General features: G+C 44.3%; 1 protein-coding gene across 3 annotated transcripts in view; it reads left to right on the forward strand.

The window, feature by feature from the left end:
* Positions 1-25,951, forward strand: part of LOC146360039 (calpain-8-like) — a 95,480-nt gene that overhangs the window by 39,253 nt on the left and 30,276 nt on the right. For all 3 annotated transcript variants that reach the window (XM_084828690.1, XM_084828692.1, XM_084828691.1), the window contains 8 exons: positions 424-542; positions 1,577-1,710; positions 2,067-2,235; positions 3,305-3,388; positions 3,958-4,043; positions 6,960-7,034; positions 8,489-8,649; positions 17,211-17,386. In XM_084828690.1, coding sequence (XP_084684816.1) covers positions 424-542; positions 1,577-1,710; positions 2,067-2,235; positions 3,305-3,388; positions 3,958-4,043; positions 6,960-7,034; positions 8,489-8,649; positions 17,211-17,386 — 1,004 coding nt within the window. The remainder of the gene's footprint in view (positions 1-423; positions 543-1,576; positions 1,711-2,066; positions 2,236-3,304; positions 3,389-3,957; positions 4,044-6,959; positions 7,035-8,488; positions 8,650-17,210; positions 17,387-25,951) is intronic.

Here is a 25,951-nt window from a genome sequence, read left to right on the forward strand (position 1 = left end):
AAGCAGCTGTGCATTATGCTTGCGCAACTGATTTCACAATGGGTTGCACAAATGTAATTCACAACCAGTTGCACAGTGGGTTGCTCAAGCGGAATGTGCAACCGCTTGTGCAACTACACTTGCACAAATGTAACTTTAGTTGGATTCTCCTCTTCCGTATAGTTCAGAACCTAGTTCCTGCTAGCACAGCATCATTTGCACTAGCAGAATGACACAGTTGGATACTACTCTAAAATCTCTTTTAAAACCACATCTTGATTAAAATTTGGTAGAGGCACCAGGGGCCAGATAAAATTGAGCCGGGGACTGAATCTATTGACTGCCCACTGGCCATTCTTGGAATAGACAATCTTGGGCTGGATGGAGTTGAATATATACATATGGTATTGTGTTCAGCTCTTTCATGAAATCTGATGTTCCCAGGAGATTGTTGGCTTTTGGCAGCTATTGCATCGCTCACATTGGATCAAGAGATTTTACACCGGATCATTCCCAAAGATCAGAGTTTCCAGAAGGACTATGCTGGGATATTTCACTTCCAGGTATCTCTTCTTGTCCATATTGTATTTATTTAGTGATTACACTGAGTGAAAGCGAACAAATAGTCTAAGAGAGCATGTAAATCCACAGAAAAGGGAGAAGAACTTTACCCATCAGGTATAATCTGCTAACTTGTTTTTATAGTGTATGTCAGGTTGCAAGGCCTCGGGGGCGGGGGGGCTATATGTAGTCAAACAAAGAAGTTGATTTCCAAGTAAATAAACTTTATTATTTAAAGCAATCAGTCCATCAGCAATTCAGGTTACAGTCCTGATCAGCTTCTGACAACCTAACCCTGACTAAGCTGACGTAACACTAACTAGTTTACCTTAAGATCCCTTTTAGGGATGCACAACTGTAGAAGAGAAAGCTTTTGTGATTCTGGCACTATACTACAGCACAGAACCTGAAAGCCCTTCTCAGTCCTGCCCTCAAGGAGGATCTTCCCCTGGGACCTCCTGTGATGGTCCAGCCTGGTGGGCCAGTTTACTTCCTTTGCTGTTCCTCTCTCTTGACTCTACGTCTGAGCCTTGCATCTCTCATGCTCACCTCCTCCTCCCCCTCTGTGAGTTGCTGGGATCCAACAGAAGGAGATGTTAGGGTTGGGCTTTGATCAAACTGATTAGCCTGCCCTTGGGAAGATTCTTCCTTGTCCCTGTCTCTTTGAATTCCTTGAGGCTCAGGTTCCTCCTCTACCCCCACGCCCTGTTTGTCCTCTGGCTCTGAATCCTCTTCCACAGTCTCTGCAAGGGGTTTGGTCCTGGTCCTGACAGTATAGTCTATATTTCACCTTAGCAGAAACTACCTACTTTCCTTTTCCCCAGTCCCAGTCAGGTATTGTGACCTCACAGTGCAAACTTTCCAGTTATTTGCACAGAAAGGTAAAGCATTGTGTAAAGATGGTTAGTTATTTCCCATGCTTTTTTTTTTTTTTTTTAGCATTGAACCCAGCTTGAAGTGTTTGTCCTTGAAGTGCTTTTGTTCAGTCTGATTTTCAGTATATGGGCCTCCCCTCTACCCATTTTTTTTTGGTCAGTTCTGGCAGTATGGAGAGTGGGTGGATGTCGTCGTAGATGACCGGCTTCCCACCAAAAACGGACAGCTCCTCTTCGTGCACTCAGAAGAAGGCAATGAGTTCTGGAGTGCCTTGTTGGAGAAGGCTTATGCCAAGTAAGCTACAGTTAATTCTGTAACAGGCCCTGTTAAGAGCTTTGCTAAGTACCAATTTTTTTAATAGAAAAATACAACTGTGAAAGTATCAAAATAACACAATATTAAACATTAAAAACATTAAAGACATAAAGGAGCCAGCAGTAAAACTAATGATCCAGCAACAGGTTAAGCATTAAGTGCTGGCTTAAAGAGGAAGGTCTTAACCTGGCATCTAAATGTATAGAATGAGGATTTTATTAAAGGGACCCAATTTTATATGCATTTACTTCATTTGTATTAATGGGAGCTCTGTGGGGAATGGCCTCATGTGCATTTATCACTGCTCTGCTTTTCTTACTATTTCTGTGCTGTAGGTTGAATGGCTCCTATGAGGCTCTTACAGGAGGATCAACTATAGAAGGCTTTGAAGATTTTACTGGTGGCATCTCTGAATCCTATGACCTAGGGAAAGCTCCGCCTAACCTGTATCAAATCATCCAGAAGGCCCTGAGAGCTGGTTCACTGTTGGGCTGCTCCATTGATGTGAGATGCTGCCATTCTAACACCCCCCTGCCCCCGCTCTGGCCTGTGAAATAATATAATGTTAGATCAATGCCAGGTATTTGTGCCAGTGAAATCAGTGGGAGGCTTTGCATGCACTTGAGTGAATGTTGGATCGGATCAGTAGGAAGGCAATGATCCCCTTTTGAGGAAAAAGCATGGGGTCCCACAGCTAGAGAAAAGAGTTGGCTGTTTTGATAAAGGCCTGGAATTGCCATCCTTCATTTACTCACATTTTATAGAGAATTCAGAATACGTTACTGCCAAGCTATAGCAGTCCAGTGGCCATGCTGGTTGGGGATGATGAGACTTGTAGTCCAACACATCTGGAGGCAACCAGGTTGGACAAGGCTGATCTAGGGTTTGCAATCAATCACAAGCTGAACATGAGTCAGCAGCATGATGCAGCTGCAAAAATGGATAATGCAATTTTAGCCTACATTAAAAGAACCATCCTTCCCAAGTCCAGTTTATTCTGCACTGGTCAGATAACATCTGGAGTACTGTCCAGTTCTGGGTCTTGCACTTTAAGAAGGATGTAGAGAATTTGGGACGGGTTCAGAACAGGGCAATGATGATGGACAGGGATATATTAAACAAGTCCACTGACAAAAGGTTGAAGGATTTAACCTGCAGAAGAGACAACGAGTGGGAGTGGGTGGGTACATGATAGCACTCCTCAAATACCTGGAGGGCTGCCACATAGAAAGGGCAAATTCTTTTTTCCTCTCCCCAAGAGGGCAGGACTAGATCTAATGAGCTTAAGTTACAGGAGGGTAGATTTTGCCTGAACATTAGGAGAAATGTCTTAATGATAAGAACAAAGGAACCAATTACCTAGAGGCGTGGTGGGCTGTCCCAAACTGGAGGTTTTCAAGAGGCTGGACAGCCATCTGTTGGGGATGTTCAAGCTCTGGATTTCCTGTACTGAGCAGGGTGCTGGATTAGATGGCTGACAAGACCTCTTCCAACTCTATGATTCTATGATTTTCATCTGTCCAAGAGTGTGCATTGCACAAGTAGCATCTTGACAATAATTTTATTGCCTTAGATTACCAGTGCAGCTGAAACTGAAGCAATCACCAGTAAGAAGCTGGTCAAAGGTCATGCCTACTCTCTTACTGGAGCAGAAGAGGTAAAAACATCATTTTTAAAAAAAATCATCTGCAGTGAAGTTAATATTGTTAGCTTGTAAAACCACCTTCCTTTGAATACTCCATCCCTTCGTTTCAAAACTTATACTCTGCTTTTAAACTGAAGTTTTCATAGTGGCTTCCAAAATATAAAGCAACAAAAAACCCATAAACATATTGGTATAAATCCAAAGAAGGACAATGAGCATTGTTTTAGGGCTGATGTTCTGGACAAAGTTTCCATCCATCCAGTGGATGAGCTGATTACATGTAAGAAGGTTGGACAATGGAACACTTTTCCCCGGGAGTTTGTGGAATCCCTGGAGCTTTTGCAGAACGGTTGTGTCTGGAGAAAACCTGCTGTTGCAGGTACTAAGTGTCCCATGAGATCCTTTTCTGCTTCACTTCTTGGTCTCATGAGTTCTGTGGGAGCAACCAACTTGCAACAGACCGTGACAGATTATGCATATTGTTTTCATTCTCTACAAAGTATAGCTAGTGTGAAGTAACAGGATTGTAACAGTGAGTGAAATAATGAAATCCTGCCATTCTTTTTGGGTGCCTCCTACAGGTTAACTACCGTGGCCATCCGGAGAAACTAGTCAGGATAAGAAATCCATGGGGTGAAGTGGAGTGGACTGGAGCCTGGAGTGATAAGTATGTTATTATGCTCCATGGGTAGTATCTAATGTTAGTCTTATGTAGAGTAGACCCATTGTCATGAATGGAACTGAAGTTAGTCATATGTAACTTAAGTCTCATTCATTTCGATGGGTCTACTTTATGTAAGACTAGCACTGGATGCTACCCCATGTGTTCTTTTGTCCTGGATCACTCTCATAATGTCACGTTTGTTTTCTATGTTTGCCTAGGTCATTCATTCATCTACTTATTTATTAAATTTATATCCCACCCTTCTGCCAAGCAGTTCAGGGAGGTATTACATGGGGTTATCCTATGTTAACCTCATAGCAACCCTGTGAAGTTGGTTAGGCCTAGAGATTCTGATTGATCCAAGGTTACCCATTAATCATATCAACATCGTATCAAAAATTGCCAACCCCCCCAGTAATATAAACATCGACTAGATTTCAGAAATGACACTCACATGGCTAAGCAACGATTTGAACACACGTTTCCCTAGTTTGCATCCCATACTGAATCCACTTACTGGTTACATGCAATGCTCTACCTGTTAGATACACATGTTCTCCGAAGCATATTTGGCTTTGGCATCTCATTGTGGGGAAGATGTCCATGTCACTTTGTTGAACATTATGCTGCAAATTCAAAAACAAAAAGGATGCATTAATCTCTCTTTCATCCATTCTGGCTCTTCCTCATAACGTATGAAGCTCTTCTAAAATTACATTGGGAAAAGTTAATAAATCAAATGACATCTGACAGGGAAAAAGTAATATTAATACATTAGTAGGGCTATCTATTAAGTTACACCCAGGCATGGCAATCCATGCCTGGAGAGTAGAAAGAAGTCCGTTGTTAGGGCCAGGAACACACAAGAAAGCAAATCTTTCTAAGGTTGCAATCCTGTTTACACTTGCCTGGGAGTAAGCCCCATTGAACTCAGTGGTACTGACTTCTGAGTAAACATGCATAGGACTGCACTATTCGTAGATTATTCTCAAGCCCAAATAAACACAGGGCCAAACTAGACATGACAGTCAAATGCATCTTTGCTTTGAACGTGCACATTTTAAAAATTGCAACTAGCAGCTTCTGGGGTGGGGTGGGGGTCTGATAATTGCTGGAATTGCAGCTGCTTTTCTGTTTGTTTGAAACTGCTTTCTCCAATGTGTCATCTTCCAAATGTGTTGGACTCCAGCTCCCATCATCCTCAGCCAGCAGAGCTGATTGCCATGATAGGCATTGTAGTCCAGCACATCTGGTGGGCGCCTGGTTGGAGAAGGCTGGTTTAAAACGTTTTCCACTGACAGACTTCATCTCAAGGAACAGGGTCATGCAATCATGCTCTCGAAGAGCAGCAGGGGTTCCAAGAATATTTATTCTCTTTTCTGTTCTGTTCTTTTATTTGTCTTTTTATTCCCACAGTGTGAGAAATCTTTTTCCTCTTTCTTTTTCCTGCAGATTTTTTTTCATTATATGAATAACAACATATGACTATATATATATACAACATACATATAAAAAAACACCCCCCAAAACAGTAACTTAAACATTCGCCAAATTTCAGAAATTAAACTTACAGCAAGGAGGACTCAAGTGAGAAATGATACAATATTTAACACTTCCAGTGCAATCCTATACATACCTACTTAAAAGTAAATACCATTGCGTTCAATGGGATTTATTCCTGGGGAAGTGCTTATAGGATTGTAGGTAAGTGGGTATAGGATTGTCAGAACTTAACAGAAACATTGTAAAAATCCTAAGTGGTAGCTTTGCAGCTATGCAGTCCTTCATGTGAGGAAGGAGTTAGTGAGAAATTCCCTTTTAAAACAATGCAGCCAAACATCCAGATATAAAGAGGAGTTTATTTGGGAAAAGGGGGAAACAGGAAGGACAAGGGAAGGCAACACAATCACACACACAGAATTCCAAATAAAAAAAAGTCAGTCTAACTTAGCTTGTTACATATTATGTACTTGAGTAGAATTTAAGGTTTCAGAGCATATGCAGAGTTCCTTGAAGAGAGGATGTTCTGAAAGAGAGTGTCTTAGCCTCTTTATTAGATGTTTTTAGGAAGATGACAGGGAGTGAGCAGACTTTCACTTTTATAGGAATCTGAATTCCGTAAAATCCAGCCCCTTAGTGGAGACTGACATTTGTTTTGTCCAGTAGTGCCATACCCTCCATTTCTGATGTCAATGGTCTAGCCAGCAAACCAGAAAATTGCATAGCAGCTGGACCCACCTTCATAATGACCCTACACTTGAATTATAAAAGAGCTGGCCAGTTCTAACATCGGACAAACTTCTTCACACAGCACATAGTTAAACTATGGAATTTACTTCCACAAGATGTAGTGACTGTGATGGCCACCAATTTGGATGGCTTTAAAAGGGGAATGGACAAATTCATGGAGGGGAAGGCCATCAATGGCTACTAGTCATGATAGCTATGTGCTACCTCCAGTATCAGAGGCAGTATGCCTATGTACACCAGTTGCTGGGGAACATGGGCGGGAGGGTGCTGTTGCACTCATGTCCTGCTTGCAGGTTTTCCATGGGCAGCTGGTTGGCCACTGTGTGAACAGAATGCTGGACTAGATGGACCCTTGGTCTGATCCAGCAGGGCTCTTCTTACGGTCTTAATGTGCAAAACAGCTTAAGTTTTGGATGTGAATTGGGGAACAAAAAGGTGAGATCTGGCCTATTCAGGCATCCCAGCATAGTGCCAACTTACTGGACTCTCTAGGGGACACTGTTGAACTCCATCTGAAGTAAACATTTCTCAATGGTCAGAAGAGAGGACTCCTGCAAGAACTACTTACTGCTCTCTGGTGTGTGTTGTGGACACCACACCCCTCACCCTCTAAATCATGTTTTATTTTGTAATAGTCAAGGGCAGCTACTCTTCTTGTATCCCCTGCAGTGCTCCTGAGTGGAATTATATTGATCCCCAGCAAAAAGCTGCTCTAGATAAGCAAGTGGATGATGGTGAATTTTGGTAAGAACCTTTTAATCTTTCATGCAGCGTAGACAAATGCTGCAATCCTATGCATATGTAAGGGTGAAACTAGAAGTGAAGTGATGCTAAATATGTCACCTGCTATTGCATCTTTCATGGGGGTGGAGTGGGCACATGTCAGCAGCAGCAGGGCCAGAACCAAAAGTGGGCTGCTCACCCCTTCTTCCTTTCTGCCACCTACTTTTCTCTCCTTCCCTCCCAACAGACTGCCAGGGAAGGGAGAGGTTGCGTTGCCAGAGGTCTGAACTGGTTGCCTTCAGAGGGCTTTTTGAGAATCACATGAAATTAGGCCAAGGGCCACTTGCAGTGCTAGGGCTGCAGGTTGCCCACCCCTATATTAAAAAGATCAGGTAGCAGATGCTGGGAAAGACCTCTGCCTGGGAGCCACTGCCACTCAGAGTAGACAATATTGGGCTAGATTGACAATAGCCTGACCTGGTCTAAGGCAGCTCCCTATGTCCAATGTACATGGAATGTAGTTACTTGCTGGTAAGTGAAAAGCACTCTGCATGTGTTCAGAGACTGCCGGATCTCAAGGGGGAGGGGACAGATACTAGAATCTAAGGACGAGTTTCAGTGTCAGTCTTGCTGGTTGGCTTTTCTTGAGGCCAGATTCATTCCATCCATTTCAGTTTAGCCAAAAAACATCCTCATGAAAACTTGTACACATTTTTCATAATATACGCATTCATGTATGCATTTGATGCACATTTTTGGACTCACACACCTGTTCACTAAAGCCAGTGGCAGCTGGTGATTCCAGGTCTGGAGGGGCTATGATTCCATTCAGGGTTTTAGTTACCACCAGCCAAAACTCTAATGGGTGCTATCCAAGGCCTTGGACCTATTTTGGGGATAGAAATCAGCACCTCGGATAGCACCTTTCAGTACCTTGGACAGCACCATTAGGGTTTTGGCTGGTGGTAACTAAAACTCTGACTAGATTATAGCCCCTCCGTAACTGGGGTCACCAGCTGCCACTGACTAAAGCACATTTGTGTGTATTTCAGAAATGTATGCATTCTTCAAACTTGCATATGTCGTAGAACACAGTTTTTTGTTTTGTGGAATGTATCGCAAGCTCAGAAATGTACAGATTTCTGACTGCAAATTGTATTTGAGTCCGCATTCAGGTCCAGGAGTTGCAGATTGGGTAAAATGGTAAGAAAATAAAATTTCTCACACATCCCTAATAATTCTAATCCAGCATGAGCCAAGGATCGTGCGATGACTGGATTCAAGAAGACTGCTCACTGAGAATTTTAGTTATTAAATATTGACGGGGATTCCTAGAAATTTTAAGACTTTGTAATGCCAAGTAATTCCCTTGTGCTTTTGCTGTCTGCTGCCTCAGTAGAAAATACATCGGTGGGAAGCGAACATGGCCAGGTTCCAGATTCACTAAACACTCTTGTATGCTCTTACGGTGGCAGGATGTCCTTCTCCGACTTTCAGAGGCAGTTTACAAGGCTTGAGATCTGCAACCTGACTCCTGACACCCTGACAAGTGACCACATTCACAAATGGGGCATGACTTTGTTCAATGGAAACTGGCGACGAGGTTCTACAGCTGGGGGTTGCCAAAATTATCCAGGTAATATCTCCAGGGAGAAGTCAGCCACCAGCCACAGGGACTGCTGGCGAAGCCCCCTTTTGCATGGCAGGATTGTATGCAGATGGTTGCAGCAGAGGCTGGTGGCTCTAGTTTTGGAGGGGTGGTAATTCCATTCTGGGTTTTAGTTAGAACCAGCCAGGACTCTGAAGGTGCTATCCAAGGTACTGCACCCTGTCCCCAAAATGGTTTTGTCTGGTTCTAAGAAAAACCCAGAGTGGAAACATCGTCCCTCCGAAACTGGAGCCATTAGCCTCCACTGGATGGCTGTCTCCCTCCATGAGCTGCTGTGGCAGTTGTAGTCACTGGATCAGGAGGTAAAAATGTCACTGTATGGAGCAGGGTCTTCTCATGGCTGTTGCCCTCGAATGAGCCCCCCTCCCCTCAACCATTCAGGATATGCTGTGGAGCTATGGCTTTCTTGTCACTTGATGCAAAATGTTTTTATTCCAGAAGGAATTCAGCTGTTGAGATCTGCTGCGGTGTTATGATTTATTGGTTTTATTAAAAACTTAGGTAGCGTGCTGGTCCGTAAGGAAAAAAAAATCCTGAATATTTTATTAGGACCAACAAAAATGCCACAAAAGATTATGCAAGGTTTTGAGTTCTCTGGAAGTCTCCATCAGGCTAGGTGGTTAAAAAAAACCATAGCAGGGAATGGGGGAAGAACAGTCCAAACATTAGTCCAAAGATTAGGCCGGACGTTGTGGCCATGAGGTCTGCAGTTCAGAGCCAATCTCAGATTGGAGTGTTTTCAGATGGAATGAATTAGTCACTGGTAGGCATTACAGATATCAGATTACACTTGGCTTTCTGGGGCAAAGATGCAATGGCTGTCCCACATTTCCGAAAACAGAAATGCCTAAACTCAGATCTGCCTCTTGCTCTAGGTGAAACACGCAGGTTCCTGGATAGGCAGAGAGCAGAAGTAAAGAGAAACTTGTTTGTCTTTCTGTTAGCAAAGCCAAAGACTAATGTTAAGTGATGCACTAGGGTCTCGCTGGTATATATGGGCAGCACTGGGTGAGAAGACCCTCAGACTCCAGTTATTTGGCCTGCTTCTAAATGACAGCCAAAATCTAGCCTCTACTCCAAAGCAGTGGAAGCTGGTGGCTCCTATGTCAGTGGGCTGGTAAATCCATTCCGGGTTTCAGTCAGAACCAGTAAGAACTCTTAAGAAGCTATCCACCAAGCTTCACACTTTGGATAGCTCCTTTAGAATTCTGACTCATTCTGACTGAAACCCGAAGCGGATTCACCGCCCCACTCCAAAGCAGAATGGGTTCCCCCTAGCCAAAATAGCCTCTACTCCAAAGCAGAACAGGTTCCCCCGATCCTAATCCAGGTGTGTAAGTCCATGGGGGACTCAGGCAGCACTTGAGGCTTGGTGCCTGAGTCCCCCAGTATCTTATGCACCTGGGAACCTGTTTTAGAGTAGAGGCTAGATTTGGCCAGCCCTTGTGTCTCTTTGCAGTATGTCTGTTTGCAAGCTGGATCAATCAGTCAGTTCAATCAGTGTGCTGTCATTTAGAAGCAGGCCAAATAACTGGAGTCTGAGGGTCTTCTCAATATGGGCAGTATCCAGTGTTCCCCATGTACCAGCGGGACCCCTTTCTGTCTCAACAGGAAACTAGTGTTTCCTAAAACAACCAAATCCAAGCCTAAACACTCATTTCCAGAACAGAACAGGTCAGCAGAGCTGGCAGAAGGGAGCCCCGCTGACCCATCCCATTCTGGAAACAAGCATTTTGGTGTATTTCTGGAGCTGCATTAGCAAGCACTACCTTCCTGTTTTGGCAGCAGTGTGTCCCACTGGCACAACATACTAGGTGGAGGTGCAGCAGCAGCATTGGATACTGCTCAAAGGCTCACTTCAGCCTGGGCCGAACAGAACTGGGAAGCCTCATGGGGCAACAAGTGCTGAAGATGGCCAGCTCAGGAATATATTATTGTGCTATGTTAATTACAACTTCTGGATCTGGAAAGATGTGCATTCATTCTCTGGCCCTATCCTAATCTTGTATGCTCAGTAGTACAAAGACTTGTGGCATTCTATGAGACTTCTCAGAAAGATTGCAGCCTAAATTGTATGTGTGATGAAGTGGTAGTGATAGGAGGCTCAGGGTTATGCTCAAAGCCAAAACAAAACTTTGACTCCTGATATACACATTTGCATCCTGATATGCTCCTGATTACTGGGGACTTCATATCTAATGTCTGAAGGTCCCAAATCCCAAATGTAATACTCTGCTTTATAGTGTTCATAGTGCTATTTTCATTGTTTTTCATATTTTTAAAACATTTTATTTATATGTCTCATTTAGCTTTCAGTATTGCATAACTATGCTAAAAAGTACCAAACCACAGTGTTTACACATTGCATATATTAACAGACTAGCAAAGCTGTTTTGTTTTTATTTATCTAATGCTAAATTAATTTCTAAATCCATTGCCATATGGGGCTCCAGCTCGAACATGTAATTAAAATGAATAGCAGTATGGTGTGTGTTAATTACGCATTTGAAAAAATGACTTCATGTGGGAAAATAGCTTTTCTTTGGGATAATAACAACATGATTTTACTTGTAAGAGCCATTTCATGGTAAGTCCCATGCTGTAAATATATAACTCTGAAAGGCATTATGGCATCTAATCTTGCTATAATAATGAAAGTTTGCAGTCTCAGTTATTTGAATATTTGCTACAGTTCATGAACCACTGTTTGTATGGAAGCAATGTCACGTTTCACTGTGGGGTGGTGTTGGGGGATGACTCTGCGACACTGCTGGGAAAGACATTAGTAGTAGAGAACAATGGAAATCAACAGTTTTGCTAATAAGCAAAATTCATCTTAACCAGGAAATTGATACCTTCAGTCAATAATTTAAGGAAAATTGATACCTTCAGTTAATAATTTAAGGAAAAGGGAGACGTCTGTTCCAGCCCCATGAACTGGAATGTATAAACATGTTTTGTCAACTGGCTATGTTTAGTCTGTAAGATCCAGGCTAGGCCAGAGATAATTGCTCATATATATTTGTCTTTTCTCTCTCATTTTTCTTCTTCTTTTCTTTTAAATCCTTTCTCTTTAAATGGATATGATATACTGTACTTAAATTTACTGTTTGAGGGTGTATAGAAATGTGCACACTCATTTATATATCTAGTACAAAATATATTAGTGATTGTTGTAAGGTTGATTTTAAGCTTTATTATTATACAACAATATAAAATGTATTACTGACTTCTTATTATTTATCCTTTCTAATTTTCCTTCCTTTTATTATTATTACTATCATTATTATGAGAGTGGTTAGTAATATTTCAGGCTGGTTAAATTGTTAAGCTCTACTATTATATGTTAACTGAAGGGCAATATATGGTTACTGGAAATGAATTGTAGGCCTGCTTCTTTGCTTTAAGACTGATGATATGATATTGAAATGTAAGGCTGATTATCTATGCTGTACTGAATTGTAATATTGCCAATGTTATAGGTGTAACTTTTAAGTAGAATGGCATTTGAACTTCTTGTGTAATGGAGTTTAAATTTAATCCTTTAAAGTAATTTTTAAATATTTTTTCATTTTCTTTCTTGCTTTCTTCTTCCTTCTCCTTCTGTTTAATTTTTTTTTATTTTTCCCCCTCTTTTTCATTATTGCTGTGTCCTCCTAAGAATACTGTATTGTTGGGAAACTGTAGATACTGATTAGGTTGTTGGTACTGTTTATTTCATTTATAAAGATAAAAACAGAATAAAAAGTATTAAAAAAATAATAATTTAAGGAAAAGGGTATTTGGTCACATTCAGACATCAAGACAAGCCAAGAGTGTTGCTAAGCTTGGTCCCAGGGCCACCGGACCTCAAATGTCTTTTTCTGTGCCCCGAGTGACAGCCAGTGGCCGCCACTCAGCCACTGGGGTCTGGAACCTCCCTGGAGTGCCACTTCCAGGGTTTTGAGGGTCCTTGGGCAAGACATCCTCAATGGGCCCCCTCCCTCAGTGAGTCTACCCTCTCACCGCCATTGTCACCAGCTGCGATTGTTTCTCATCCTCTTTCTCATCATTGCTGTTGCTTGCTTGCTTGAGAGGCAAAGAGCTAGTGAGCAAGTAGACATTGGCAAGTAGACCTACTGCTCCTCCTTCTCACCACCACTGTTGTCTGGGCCAGAACAAGAGGCAGGTGACCAAGCAGGTTGCAATGGTGAAGAGGAGGAGCAACTGCAGGGGGCTCTTGTCAGTGGGCCCCTTCTGGGGTGTGGGACCTTGGCAGATGCCCAGCCATGCCTACCTTTGTCGCTGGCCCTGCCCGTTCCAGTCAGTGAATTGGAAGGACAGACACTGTTCCACCCCTAGCTGCTGCTGGGGTGCCCAAGTCCCTGACCACTTTCTCCTTTGATCTGACTGTCGTGCTTTAATCAAAAGAGAAAGCCAGGACTGGATGCTGGCTGGCTAGGCACTCCCAGCCCCTGACCAGGCAGGGCCTACTGACAGATGGAGGCCAGGCCAAAGGGAGCAGTTTGCCCCGGGCCCCACACAGCAGCTACCCCCCGCCCCGGCAAGCATTATTTTATTTTAATAAAATACACGCCATTCACATGAGCCAAGGCAAGGAGAGCATTTTTTTTTAATTTCGAAAAACATGCTCACACATGCTCAGAATGTTCCTGCTACTCTAGAGCCTTTCCCTGCACCGGAAAGGCTTTGGAGTCCGCCTGGTGCCCAGCACCAGGCAGTGCTAGCCCCCTAATTAAGAGGGGAGGCTTCACAAAAAGTAGGGTCAATGAAAGATGCCCCCTTCCCTCTGCAAGGGAGGGGTACTTTGGGGCAATGGGGGGTGGGGGGTTGCACAGAGGAAGAAGGCTGGCTAATTGACTGGACAGTAAATGGAGTAGGTAGCTGGCTGGGCCAGTCAGTGTCCAATCAGAGCCACTTGTGGGTGTGTTGGGCGGTCCAGTTATGGGGTGTACCTCATAGGCCTTCTTTCAATCATATGCATTTGCACTCTGAAGTCACAATTAGTGCAATGGTTCTTGAACTCTTGACTGTACATAGCATTACAGTGATTCAGGGCATAGTATTTTATTTCCTGTTTTGAATAGAACTATCAGCTCATGTTGTTTTGTATTAATAGTGTATTCTGTTCCAGTCTTCTGAAAAAAACCAGGTGAGGAAGCAGCTCAGAACTTGGTTCTGGAACACTTCCTAGCAGTGGTTACTATACCTCTGAAAGCCCTGTGTGCATAGTTCTTCTAGGAGTAGTGAATAAAGGATAGGGATGGCTGTAAGGGGAGGAGGAGGAGGCCATATACCTTTTCTCCCAGCAATTTTGACTAAATGAAAAATAGTACATTTTAAACAATTCTTTTCACCAAAATTTCCTTTAAAAATTGTCAGTTTGTAAGAGATAAACAACATATATTTAAACATGAAAATATTTGGCCCAGTAATGGAGGGGATGCTGCTCTCCAAACCCACTTTAACATTTGGTCTGAAATATTTTTAATTACCTATTGAAGAAAGATTAAACATAATAACAATTATTTATTTGGTACAAATATTTTGATATTCACTTTTTAATTATGTAGCTATTCATATGTATACTATAGTTATCTGAGAAGCTGGGACTTTTTATGGGATTTATGGACTTTCAATTATATATAATTTCAAAATGATTGTGATGTTTGTGTGTGACAGGGCCCCCTGAAAATTCCATTACCCCGGGCCCCTAGATTCCTCTGGGCGGCCCTGCGGAGAGGGGCCTTATATAGTTCTCCCCAAGTCTCGCCTGAAGTAACACAAGACTGCCCACACTTGTGATCCTTTGAAGACTTTGACAAAATCTTGGAGACTTCAGGCATGATTTGGGAAGCCTATATAAACTCTCTCCATGTGGCCTGGCCTCAAGTCTGTGGGTGGCCTCCGTTAGGTTGGATGCTTCAACTTCTGGACTGTGGTTTGCAAGATTCTGGAATCTTGCAAACCATAGTTAGTTAAGAAACTAGGATACCTGGTTTTATATCCTGGTTTGTTACTGAACTACAGTTTCCTGTATGTGGACAAAACAGAGTCCCTGAGTATAGGAAACTAGTTTGTCACAAACCGTGAATGGACGCTTCCTCCCCTCATGTAAGGGTGGAAAGCTAGGATACTTGCAAGCCAAGCTTTCACCACAGCATATTCTCATTAGAACAAGCCATGATCTGTTCTTACATCTGAATGCAGCCTTTTTTCATTTTGACAGAGAATGCATGTTCTCATTGATACCTGCATCACAGAGGCTTCGTCACAGTTTTGGGCGTTGCAAATCAAACACTATTATCCTTCAATATCAGTTATTTCAAGAGACACAGTTTTATACTGACAGAAATGAGAAAGTGAGATGGTGACCATAAAAAGTCAGGAAAGAAGTTTCCCAGGGTGCAATTTCAGGCTACTTTTGAAATGTGATATAGCACATCTTCCTCAGCTAGCATTTTAATATAAGATATCCTCAACCCCCTACAATTTGTTGGAGGATAAGCTGTATTCTGGCTTGGATTGTCTAGCAGTCTAATAATGTTCGACCTTATCCATATATTCATGTCTGCCATACCTTTGTTTGAAGACAATGAACTGAGTTGGAAAAGTGTTGTTTCCCTATGCCTCTCGCTCGGTGGGTGGATCTCTTGTTGTTTTGCAGCTTATTATTGTGCTATGGGGTGTAAAACCAGCACTGCAACATACCCTGTAGGCCTTTAAACTCCTGTTACTACTAACCAGTTGTAGAATACTACAGTATGTTACGTATGGGATACTGTCAGGATGGAAACTGAGCCCAGAGAGCCCCAGAGCAGTTCTGATTCTGAGGAGAAACAGCTATCTGTGGGAGAGGGGCCAGCTCATCCCTCACAGGCTCAGCACCTGGCAGAGATTCCTCCTGCCATCATTCCAGAGATAGAGAGCGACCCGGGTAGTGAGGTGATGCGGGAGGGGGGCTTCTTAGAGGAGGCAGACACAAAGAGCGACGAGCGATGGAGGGCGCAGAAAGGAGGCATAGCACCCGTTTGGCACGCAAGCAATGGCCGCCTCCCATGGACCCAAGGGAAAGAGGGAGGATCTCTCCCTAGCCCATAAGTTCTGGGTCTTCAAGTGACTCTCTTTCAAATGGGGATCAACTGCCTAGTCGAAGCTTAGGCCACTCTGCTGTTCCTTGCTTTAGTCGCTGGTGATTAGCATCTGAAAGAGTCATTAAGTTGTAAAAGGATTAAAGCCTTGAAAAGAAATCCTTTCGTCTGTGTCTTGAGTTGGCTATTGAGATCTACTGGGGGAGGCCACCAAGGCATTCCTGACAGATACAGAATAGAAATAAAACAGTTCCCACTGACTTACCCTAGGATTCCAGAATCTATTTCTCTAAATCAAGTTCTCAATATTTCATTCCATTTTCTCACATTCTGTCACACTCTCGAGTGACCATGAGACAGAACCAGGATGGGGCTGCAGTGCCCCTGAGTATCCATCTCCCTTTCCTTTTTCTTATATGGGCAGATGGTTGTCAGTTACTCCTGTGGGAAAGGGAAAGCACTGTACTTGGAGGCATTGCTGCACTGAGAGCAATAAAGCCTTCAGCCTTTGACGCTGGGTTGCCTGACTTTCTCCCTAGGGATCCCATGGGGCAACATAACTTGTTCCTGTGAAGATTGCACAATGTTCACTGCAGCACCACAGGAGCCCTTGAAATACACAAGCCCTCTCTGTGCATACATTTCACCTGCCGCAATGATGGGCATTTTGCTAGTACCTGAATATAATGAACAGTCGAGGTGCAGACAGCAAATATCCCACTCCACCTTCCAGGCTGTAAGCCTCTTCAGTCATGTACTTTTGGAAATGGTGTGGAACCATGAACAAGCAGCAATGTATGGGCCTGAACACAGTTGCAGTTTAACAGTTCATAGTTACTGGGTTGGTGTTGTTATCGTTTTAAACAGGTTCATTTTCAAGCCACATTTGAGAGTTGTATCTTTCAGGAAATGCCCCAGTAACAGTCTCACGGGGATAAATGACTTTCTCAGCTGGTTATTATTCCCCCAGGAAAAGTCTCATAGCAGCTTGATTTGATATTACTGCAATAAATATATAGCACAGCTTGAGAGAGAAAGAAGAAGCTTGGAATATCTAAATGTAACAGAAAGGCCAGCTGGAAGTCAACCTAGAGTTCATTCCTAAGAACTAAGGCCTGCAGCTCTAGCAAGAGTGAACTTGGCTGCATTCGCCAAGTACTGGTACTCTTAATGTTCTTGGGTTTTAAAAACTGCTTTAATGTTTTATTTTTGAAAATAACTGGACACTGCCTTGATAGCTTTTTAGCAGATAATTTGGTGCATAAGTGTTAACAGTACATTAATTACAAATAAATAACAACATTAATCAATACTGTATTAATGTAATAGTAATAATTAATTAATTAATTAATTAAATGACTGGCAGAGAAATTGTGCATTCATTTCCACCTCTCATCCCTGCTTATTTGATGTGTATTTATACTTTCACCTTGATAGCAACATACTGGACCAATCCCCAGTTTAAGCTTAGCTTGGATGAGCCAGATGATGGCCATAAAGGAAGTGTGAGTGAACCATGTTGCACCATGCTGGTGGGCCTGATGCAGAAGAATCGCAGGAAGGAGAAGAGGATGGGGGAAGCTCTGCTCAGTATTGGCTACTCCCTTTATCAGGTATACTACTCATTCCTCTTTACTATTTTACCCGTTACACAAGGGTGTGCAATGTTTTTGCCCCCGAGGGCCACATGTCGTGGTGGACAGTGGTGTCCCACTTGCCCACCCACCCCCCTCTCTCACATACACACACACAGCCCCTGCCCTCTCACATACATACTTGTACACATTTGTGGGGAGAGGACTGGTACATGGGGAGAGGAGGTGTGCAGGAAGGGCCACTCCTCTGCACTAAACTCGCAAGACAATTGCACTCCCTCCAACTGATCAGTAGGGAAAACAGAATTCAGCAGAGACAGTGGCAGCTGGGGGAAATTTGGTAGTGGTGGGTTGGGCACCTGTGTGGGCCACACTGAAGGTCTCTGAGGGTTGTGTGTGGCCCAGAGGTTACCTTGCTAGCAGTAGTAGTATTACTTCTGTATTTCTTTAGTCAGGCCTTAGCTTAATGCACCTTTCCCCAACACTATTGTCCTCCAGATGTGTTGGACTACAACTCCCAGCTGCGAGTTGTGGTCCAACATAACTGGAGGGCACCAGCTTGAGGAAGGCTGCCTTAATGGTGTGCCCACACTAGGTGTCAGCTTCGGACTGGAGATGTTGGAGAGCCACTGCCAATCAGAATTGGCAATATTAGGCTAAATAGACCAGTGGCCTGACTGGGGCAGTTTCATATATTCATAGCGAAGGGTAAATTTGATCCAGCATCCTCAGCCTCTCCAGATTCCCATCCTCAAAGCTCAGCCTATGAATTCTAAGTCAAGAGACAGACAGGCACAAGTAAATGTTTTCCAGACCATTTTATTTATTTATTTTTATTATTAAATTTATTAATCACCCATCTGGCTGGTCACCCAGCCACTCTGGGCGATGTACGACATACAATAAAAACAGTTTAAAACAATAAAATTCTACAATAAAAACATTTTCTAAAATACCCTAACCCACCCCAAATGCCTGCCTGAACAACAACGTTTTTAATGCATGCCAGAAGCTCATTAAAGAGGGGGCATGACGGAGTTCCCTAGGGAGGGAGTTCCACAGAGTGGGGGCCACCACAGAGAAGGCCCTCTCCCTCATCCCCACCAGTCTAGCTGTCCTGGCTGATGGGACAGAGAGAAGGCCATCCAAGGCTGATCTTGTTAAGCGGCCTGTCTGGTGCTGCTGGAGGTGCTCCTTAAGATAGGCTGGGCCGGAACCATATAGGGTTTTAAAGGTCAAAACCAACACCTTGAATTTGGCCCGGAAAACAACTGGTAACCAGTGCAACTCCTTCAGCACTGGAGTGATGTGATCTCGCCGGCGGCTGCCTTTAATCAGGCGAGCCGCCGTATTCTGTACCAGCTGCAGTTTCCAAGCCGTCTTCAAGGGTAACCCCACGTAGAGCGCATTACAGTAGTCTAAATGAGAGGAGACCAGAGCATGTACTACCGATGGGAGCAGATGGTCGGGAAGGAAGGGGCGCAGCCGCCGTATCAGATGGAGTTGATACAGTGCTGTCTGGCTCACAGCTGACACCTGAGCCTCCATGGACAGCTGGGAGTCCAAAATGACCCCCAGGCTGCAGACCTGGTCTTTCAAGGGTAGCCGTACCCCATTCAACACCAGGTCAACATCCCCCAGCCTCCTCTTGTCTCCCCCCAAAAGTACCTCGGTCCTGTCAGGGTTCAGCTTCAGCCTATTCCTCCCCATCCAGCCACTCACCGTCTCCAGACATTTGGACAGGGATTCTACGGCCAACCTTGGTGAAGATTTAAACGAGAGGTAGAGCTGCGTGTCATCCGCATATTGATGACACTGCACCCCAAACCTCCTGATGATAGCCCCCAGCGGCTTCACATAGATGTTAAATAGCATCGGGGAGAGGATGGAACCCTGTGGCACCCCACAAGTAAGTGGCCATGGGTCTGAAACCTCCTCTCCCAGTGCTACCCTCTGGTACCTGCCGGAGAGGAAGGACCGGAACCACCGCAATACAGTGTCCCCAATGCCCAACCCCTCCAGGCGGTCCAGGAGGATACCGTGGTCAACGGTATTGAAAGCCGCTGAGAGGTCGAGGAGAACAAGGAAGGAGCATTCACCCCTATCCAGAGCCCTCCTCATATCATCTACCAAGGCGACCAAGGCCGTTTCTGTCCCATGCCCAGGCCTGAAGCCCGACTGAAATGGGTCTAGATAATCAGTTTCTTCCAAGTGTGCCTTCAACTGCACCGCCACCACCTGCTCAATCACCTTGCCCAAAAATGGCAGATTTGAGACTGGGCGCAAGTTGTTCAAAACTTGAGGATCCAAGGAGGGCTTCTTTAAGAGCGGTCTTATCACTGCCTCCTTGAGGGCTGATGGCATCACTCCCTCCTCAAGGGAGGCGTTCACCACCGCCTTGATCCCCTCACCCAGTCTCTCTCTGTAGCTCATAATGAGCCAAGATGGGCAAGGATCAAGTAAGCAGGTTGTCGGCCGTACCGATGAAAGCACCTTGTCCACTTCATCAGGAGGAAGAAGCTGGAACCGATCCCACAAAACCGGTTTGCCACAGGCCGCCTCTTGCTCACTAACTGTATCCACAGCGTGCAGAATAACACACCTAATCTGATCAATTTTATCTGCAAAGTGCCTTGCCAAGGCCTCACAGGAGGCCTTAGAATGCTCCAGTGGTTCCGGAGCCACAGGACCGACCAGGCTCCAGACCACTTGGAACAGCCTCCTGGGACAGCACTCTGCAGACGCGATGGAGGCAGCATAATATTCCTTTTTTGCTGCCTTCACCGCCACATGATAGGCTGAAGATACAGCTCTAGCCCGTGTCTGATCGTCTTTGGAGCGAGACTTCCGCCACCGGCGCTCTAGCCATCTCACCTCCTGTTTCAGAGCTCGTAACCACGGATTGAACCATGGTGCAGTCCGAGCCCTGTTCAGGGGGAGAGGGCGTTTCGGAGCCACCTGATCTAATGCCCCAGTGATTGCGGCATTCCAGCCACCCACCAGGGTCTCGACCGAGTGGCCGTTGGCATGCCCCAGAGAATCCCCAAGCGCGTTCAGGAATCCATTTGGATCCATAAGACGCCTGGGGCGGACCATTTTAATGGGTCCTCCACCCCTGCGGAGGGGTTGTGGAACTGAGAAGTCCAACATCACCAGATAGTGATCTGACCATGACAAGGGGGTGGTGGATATACCCCCGACTTCCAGATCACTCCCCACTTCTCCAGAAACAAACACAAGGTCTAGTGCATGACCGGCTACATGGGTGGGCCCAGTTAGAATATGGTGCAGCTCCCAGGAGGCCATGGTCTCCATGAAGTCCTGAGGTGCTCCTGTGAGGATGGCCTCCAAATGTACGTTGAAGTCCCCCAACACCAGTAAGTTAGGGGACTGTACACGCACATCAGATGGCAGACCATTATCAAAGTACACTTGGGGATGGATACCTGTCTGCCCTATAATAGTGTTATCTTGTTTCACTTGCTTGTCAAACAGTTTGGAAACAAAAGTGATGCAGGACTGTTCTTTAATTGAATATAGTGGGCCAAGACCAATGTTTATGTCAAAGATGACGAAGCGGTTGTCTTTGGGTGCTAATGCTGAACTAAGATCAATTCTCCCCCAAAACTGATTGCATACTTATGTAATTATGACTGTATGATTGACTGAGTGATCAACATTTTCTGTGTAAATGTATTTGCCTTTACAAGAAGCGTTAATTGCTATTTAACTCTGATTGTGAGTAATCTATATCCATCTTCCTGTGTGAAAAGCAAGTTGGCTGTTTAACCTTCCTGCGTGATAAATGTGGAAACCACCTATTCATGTGTACTTGTGTGCAAAAGGAAGAGAGAAAAAATATGTAGCTGGAAAGGCTTAGAGCCAGATGTGAGTCCTGTTTAAAAGCTCCATTGCATCAGTACTTCAGTAACAGGTGTCCTAATACTATTGATAAATGCTGTACAAAAGGCAGACGTGACGTGGTTTCTATTCAGAGGGCTCACAAAATTAAGAAAGATAAGATTAGAGTCGAAAGACTAGAAGGACTTAGTAAAAAGTTATTTTCAGATCTACCCATTTGCTCTGGATTTGCAGTCCCCTTCCCTAGCATTTCATTAGCAAAATATTCACAATTATTAGTGCATCATTAGGGAAGGCTAGTGCAGGGCGCAACTAGATTGTGAAGCAGTACTGGGAAGGACTTCAAGCCACTCTTAAAACTGACTGTGGGCTTAAGTTTCAGAATGATTGGCAAATATTATTGGATTTTCTAGTCAGAGCAGAGATACTGCAGAGGAAATGTCATACACGGCCAAGCATAGAGTGCATTAAGGTTGTTAGGCATAAAATACCGAATGTTCAGATCCGTTAAATGTTTTGCTTGTTGATTTTTCATCCAATGATTTGTGAAAAGCACATCTTTCATCGGGCTCCTTTATGTCTCTTGCAGGTGCCAAAAGAGGTACATACGCTGTGCTGGAAATATGCATCTTCCAAAATGGCTAAATATATAGATAATCTACTGTTCCTTGAAGGTTGAAGCACCCAAACTGACAATTTCCCCGGTGACATGTAGGGACATCTGATATTTTCCTGGGGAAATATGAAATATGGTTTCTAAGCATGTGTACAGATAATCTTTTTTTTCTTAAAAAGTAATAAGAAAGCAGCACTTCTGACTCCTTAGTGTCTCCAGCATGATTCTCCTCTCCTGATTCTTGTTTTATTAAGATGTTTTAATTAATTTTTTTTAAATTGGGAGTCTGACATGCTGCAAAGTGAAGTTCAGCCTTCTGATGCCATCTTTATTTGAGTTCAAAAATGGCTGACCAACCACCCCTGTCGAAGGAGAGGAAATGGAGCACAGCTATGGATTTCCTGCCCACAAATCCCTTCCCCAAGCCAAGGCCAAAGGTGGAGGTAGGGGATAATTTGCAGGACAGGTTCTACAGCTTTGAAGCCACTCCCACTGGTATGAGTTATAATACTGCTAGACTGGAATGCACATGATTCAGTAGCACATGGAAATACAGTGACCCTGAAACACCCATCATAAACATGGTCTGGATAAATACAGAATATTGAGGGGAAAATAGCATCAGGGCGATGGGTTGGGGAGTGTGTTGTGTGCTTCATGAGCAAGCCAGATGTACTACTGATTAAGAAAAGAGCCTATTGTAGACTGGCTCTTGGATGTCATACTTGTTGATTCAACATGCCACATCTCAAACATATATGGACTGATCACAGGGTTAACATGTAGTCCAAATAATTGCGGAGTGTTGATTTATTTATGGTACTGCTGTTGTTTTTCAAAAACCTGAAGTTATTTTTTAAAATCACACCCATTATGAGTAGTGTAGAAAGAGGGGGAAGATTTTTCACCTTCTCTCATAACATTGGAACTTGGGGTCATCCAGTTACTCTGACTTGCCATAGATCCAGGACAGTTAAAAGAAGTATTTCTTCACACAACACACTTTGGAATTCACTGTCACCATATGTGGTGGGCTTAGATGGATTTTAGGAAAAAATGGTTTAGTCTAATTCATGGAAATCTATATCAGTGGCTATTAGCCATGATGGCTAAATAGAGCATGTTCACAGTCGGTATGGCCCTGGCTGTGTTCGCATGTCACACTAAATACGAATTTAGCACAATGTGAATGAACAGGAATGACCTACAGCAAGCCTTAGGCTCGCAGACCCTTCTTCTCTCCTTCTAACATGCAGCTGGGAGGAGGAGCTCAGAACGTTTCACTTCCACTGTTGATTGACCACAACTAGAACTGTGGTTAATCTTAACTGCAATTATTTTAAACAAGCCAGCTTCAGTAACTATGGTTTGATGTTGGCTTGTTTGAAACTGGAAGCCACAACAAGCTGTGATTAAGCAGAAGTGGATGCAAATACCTCCAAACTGACATAATGGACACGATGGTGGCTCCTCTGAGTTCCGAATAAAGAAGCTGACAAGACAAGCAGGTACTTCAACATGACAAAAACAGCAGGGTCCTCCACTGCACCTGACAGCAACAGGCCAGCTTAGGAATGCAAGGAAGGCTGTATGGAACACACCACTCTGTCCTCCAATATCAGGTAGCTGGTTTCCTTGCCTCCCAGCATCCAACACCTGAAGGAGCTGCCTCACTCTGCCTAATGGTAGGGTCAGTTCCGATTAGGGTGCAAAATCATGCAAGCCATGTTATTCTTTGGTGAGGGCAGGATTTCTTTCCACATGTCTACTTTACCATTGCACAGTTTACTACTACAGTGCAGGACGTGCTGCTTAGAGTTCTGCGGGCACCTAGTTTGCTAATCTGTCTTTGCAATGCACTCTTGCTCTAGACTGAGTGGAGAGGAAGAGAAAGGGGACTGACTTGCCCCTTGAACCAAAAGAATCAAATGAAGATGGAATAGCTGCACGATGTCTTTGGATTGGGAGCACCACCTCTGTCTGGAAGCGCCCCAAGAATCATGCTAGAGTATCGGAGTAAAGATCGTCTGGGCTATGGGCAGTATCCAGTACTGCCACTGTGCTTCTGCTCATTCCTTTGTGCCCATGAGACCCACCGGCAGGGCAACAGGGAGACAGTACTTCATAAAGTGACCCTGGAAATGAGCGGAAACATTTCCAGATTCAGACAGGTCAGCAGAGCTCCTGCAAGCTCAGCTGACCTGCCCCATTCTGGAAATGAGTGCTTTCGCTTATTTCCAGTTGCTTTAAGAACCACTGGCTTCCTCTTGTGCTCCCGGCATGTCCCGCTGGTGTATGGGCAGGATTGAATACTGCCCTGATTAGTGGGGCAGGTGGGAGTGTAACGCACCAAGCTAGCACGCAAACTCACATCTGATTTCAGCTCCTAGTGTATTTAGTGTGTTTGCTTTATGGCCTTCGTAGTTAAGAAAGATATACTATCAGTATATAACGCGGTACACCCGGTTTCAAGCAAGCTCCACCTGGCTTGTTGCATGACTGCCTTAATGAGTCACATTTTGAAAGGCATGCTTTTGAAAGGCATGCTTCTCCGGTAAAGGTGCTGTTTGAACATCGATTCTTTGGCTTTGGTGCCTTTGTTCAACTTGAGGCAGCTAATTTGCTTTGTAACTCATGCTTGCACAGTGTTGGTACGGATTTACGTTGTCAGATATGCCAAAGAGGCGCTTGAATATTGAGAGCTCAGTTAGTGGTTTTGCATTAAGGTTCGGTGGGAGGAGTATATGGAATTCAGTGTTGAATAAAACTGTGCTTTTGAGATTGACACAGGGAGAAAGGTATTTCTGCGTTCTGTGTAAAGCAGCTGGCTTACTGCGCCCATTCATCGGTTTGCAGGAAGAGAATGATTGGGATGATAGGAATGGGGACTGATGAGGCTCTGTTGAAATAAATGTTGCAACACATTTAAGGTGCAATCCTATGCATGTTTAGACAGAAAAAAAAGTCTACAACTCCCAGCATTCCCCAGCCAGCTATGCTGGCTGGGGAATGCTGGGAGTTGTAGGCTTTTTTTTCTGTCTAAATATCATAGGAGTGCGCTCTTAGAGGGCCATAATCTGGGTGGTCAAACCTCTTTCAGCCCTCAGGCTGAATTCCATTTCAGAGAAGCTCTCAGGGGCCACCTCCCAGTGCCCAAGGAAAAAAGGGTGTGACCAGAATCCCCCAAGTATCAACATAGCTTAAAGCTCTTACTGAGCTTTAAGTAACTGAGCCTTAGAAGAGGCACGTCAACATTTTAGAATGGGAGAAAAAACTGCGCAAATGCTGGGAAACCACCAAACAATCGGTCACTGGGGGAAAGGAGCTAGGGTGAGAGGAAGGGAGCATGGCCATCTCGGAAACTTTGGAGGGCTGAACTGAGACACCGGGCCCTGAAGTTCTGCACCCCTCCACGACATGTTAGTCATAGCTGGCCAAAAACTGCAGAGCCGGCGATCCAAAATGATTTCAGGAAGATGAAGCCGTGTTGTCCATATTTGTTCCCATCTTAAGAACATAAGAGCCATGCTGGATCAGACCAAGGGTCCATCCATTCCAGCATTCTGTTCACTCAGTGGCCAACCAGCTGTCGACTGAGAACCCACAAGCAGGGCATGAGCGCAACAGCACCCTCCCACCCATGTTCCGCAGCAGGGACCAGGGACTGATGTACAGAGGCTCACTGCCTCTGGTACTGGAGGCAGCACATAGCCATCAAGACTAGTAGCCATTGATGGCTTTCTCCTCCAGGAATTTGTCTAACCCCCTTTTAAAGCCATCCAAATAGGCGGCCATCACTACTTCCTGTGGTAGCGAATTCCATAGTAACTATGCGCTGTGTGAAGAAGTCCTTCCTTTTATCTGTCCTGAATCTCCCACCAGTCAGCTTCATAGGATGATCCTGAGTTCTACTGTTTTGAGAGAGGGACCTGTTTATAAACAAATGGTAATAAGCATGTTGGAGAATGTAGCATAAACATTTAATGAAGAAATGGACTTCATGAAGAATTATAACCACAGGTGCACGGCACAGCTGTGACTGGTGGCCACTCTATGTGACGCATTTGCCTCTGAGAGTGCATTTGTATGGCTGTTAGGCAGGGCTG

This window comes from Heloderma suspectum, chromosome 1 (genome assembly GCF_057233095.1).
Source record: "Heloderma suspectum isolate Gila_16-S chromosome 1, 16-S_ref, whole genome shotgun sequence".
NCBI lineage: Eukaryota > Metazoa > Chordata > Lepidosauria > Squamata > Helodermatidae > Heloderma > Heloderma suspectum.